This window comes from Salvelinus fontinalis, unplaced genomic scaffold, assembly GCF_029448725.1.
Source record: "Salvelinus fontinalis isolate EN_2023a unplaced genomic scaffold, ASM2944872v1 scaffold_0009, whole genome shotgun sequence".
Classification (NCBI taxonomy): domain Eukaryota; kingdom Metazoa; phylum Chordata; class Actinopteri; order Salmoniformes; family Salmonidae; genus Salvelinus; species Salvelinus fontinalis.
In genome coordinates this window covers 287,501-290,000 of record NW_026600218.1, presented here as the reverse complement: position 1 = coordinate 290,000, position 2,500 = coordinate 287,501, and the positions used below count along the sequence as shown (strand labels likewise).

The window sequence follows — 2,500 nt, the reverse complement described above, 5'->3', positions numbered from 1 at the left end:
TAGAACATGTTGCAGTGTGTTGCAGTGTGTTGAGAGGTAGAACATGTTGCAGTGTGTTGAGAGGTAGAACATGTTGCAGTGTGTTGAGAGGTAGAACATGTTGCAGTGTGATGAGAGGTAGAACATGTTGCAGTGTGATGAGAGGTAGAACATGTTGCAGTGTGTTGAGAGGTAGAACATGTTGCAGTGTGTTGAGAGGTAGAACATGTTGCAGTGTGTTGAGAGGTAGAACATGTTGCAGTGTGATGAGAGGTAGAACATGTTGCAGTGTGATGAGAGGTAGAACATGTTGCAGTGTGTTGCAGTGTGTTGAGAGGTAGAACATGTTGCAGTGTGTTGAGAGGTAGAACATGTTGCAGTGTGATGAGAGGTAGAACATGTTGCAGTGTGATGAGAGGTAGAACATGTTGCAGTGTGTTGAGAGGTAGAACATGTTGCAGTGTGATGAGAGGTAGAACATGTTGCAGTGTGATGAGAGGTAGAACATGTTGCAGTGTGTTGAGAGGTAGAACATGTTGCAGTGTGTTGAGAGGTAGAACATGTTGCAGTGTGTTGAGAGGTAGAACATGTTGCAGTGTGATGACAGGTAGAACATGTTGCAGTGTGTTGAGAGGTAGAACATGTTGCAGTGTGTTGAGAGGTAGAACATGTTGCAGTGTGTTGAGAGGTAGAACATGTTGCAGTGTGTTGAGAGGTAGAACATGTTGCAGTGTGATGAGAGGTAGAACATGTTGCAGTGTGATGAGAGGTAGAACATGTTGCAGTGTGATGAGAGGTAGAACATGTTGCAGTGTGATGACAGGTAGAACATGTTGCAGTGTGATGACAGGTAGAACATGTTGCAGTGTGTTGACAGGTAGAACATGTTGCAGTGTGTTGCAGTGTGTTGGACAGCTGCTGGTGCAAGTTTAGATGTTTTAAGTCGACGTTGGTTGACTTACTGCTCGCTGAAGACATGGGACTGTAATCAGACCTGCAGTAAAACAGAGAGAGACATTAGGTCCAGTTCTACAGCACTGTTAGTCATTTAAGGGTTGTTATTCATATTTCAAAGTTGGGGAGTACATCTGGACAAATACTACTGTTGGAGAGGTTAGTGTGTAGTCAACTAACTGTGTCCTATAACATAGTTGTTCTACCTATCTCTTTATTTAACTAGGCAAGTCAGTTAAGAACAAATTCTTATTTGCAATGACGGCCTACCCCGGCCAAACCGCTGGGCCAATTGTGTGCCGCCCTATGGGACTCCCAATCACAGCCGGTTGTGATGCAGCTTGGATTCGAACCAGGGACTGCAGTGACACCTCTGTGCCCTGAGATGCAGTGCCTTAGACCGCTGCGCCACTCGGGAGCCCTAAATTATCTTCAGATGTTCTTAGAAGATGTTGACTTAGTGATTACGTAAAATGTAATTGACAAAGTCAATCATTTCTACGTCTTTAAGAGAGGGTGAAGCTAAAAGCTGCTCCAGCGTCAGAAGAAACAATAACAAAGCGTCTGGAAATGTAACCACTCTCAAATTCATAGACGGAGCTACGCAAGGACTAAATAGTTTTAACCACAATGCACTGTGCTATTCTGTATGGTCTACTGTATTCTCCTCTCATAGTGGCTGAGCGTTCGGAGCACCCTGAGTCTGGCGGAAGAGACCAGAACAGCGTCCCAAATAGCACCTTCTTCTTTATATAGTCCCTGGTCAAAAGTAGTGCACTACATAGGGAATAGGGTGCCATTTGGGACCCAGTCAATGTCTACTGTAAGGCTAATGTCCCAGACTAACACTAATACATCTCAAGACCAGCATGATGTTTATCACACTTCTACTCTTTAAGTATGACCTCACTGGGTCTTTTGAGTCAACGGACGACACTCGTATATATTAGAGCAGGGCAGTCCAACCCTCTTCCTGGAGATCTACTGTCCTGTAGGTTTTCAGTCCAACCCTCTTCCTGGAGATCTACCGTCCTGTAGGTTATCAGTCCAACCCTCTTCCTGGAGATCTACCGTCCTGTAGGTTATCAGTCCAACCCTCTTCCTGGAGATCTACCGTCCTGTAGGTTTTCAGTCCAACCCTCTTCCTGGAGATCTACTGTCCTGTAGGTTATCAGTCCAACCCTCTTCCTGGAGATCTACTGTCCTGTAGGTTATCAGTCCAACCCTCTTCCTGGAGATCTACTGTCCTGTAGGTTATCAGTCCATCCCTCTTCCTGGAGATCTACTGTCCTGTAGGTTATCAGTCCAACCCTCTTCCTGGAGATCTACCGTCCTGTAGGTTATCAGTCCAACCCTTTTCCTGGAGATCTACTGTCCTGTAGGTTATCAGTCCAACCCTCTTCCTGGAGATCTACCGTCCTGTAGGTTATCAGTCCAACCCTCTTCCTGGAGATCTACTGTCCTGTAGGTTATCAGTCCAACCCTCTTCCTGGAGATCTACTGTCCTGTAGGTTATCAGTCCAACCCTCTTCCTGAAGATCTACTGTCCTGTAGGTTATCAGTCCAA

The 2,500-nt window shown here is 45.6% G+C and overlaps 1 protein-coding gene across 1 annotated transcript in view; it reads right to left on the bottom strand.

Moving 5' to 3' along the window:
- LOC129842045 (protein FAM124A) overlaps nucleotides 1–2,500 on the bottom strand; it is a 79,358-nt gene that overhangs the window by 72,094 nt on the left and 4,764 nt on the right. The window contains exon 2 of the mRNA XM_055910421.1: nucleotides 942–973. Within this exon, the coding sequence (XP_055766396.1) occupies nucleotides 942–973 (32 nt within the window). The remainder of the gene's footprint in view (nucleotides 1–941; nucleotides 974–2,500) is intronic.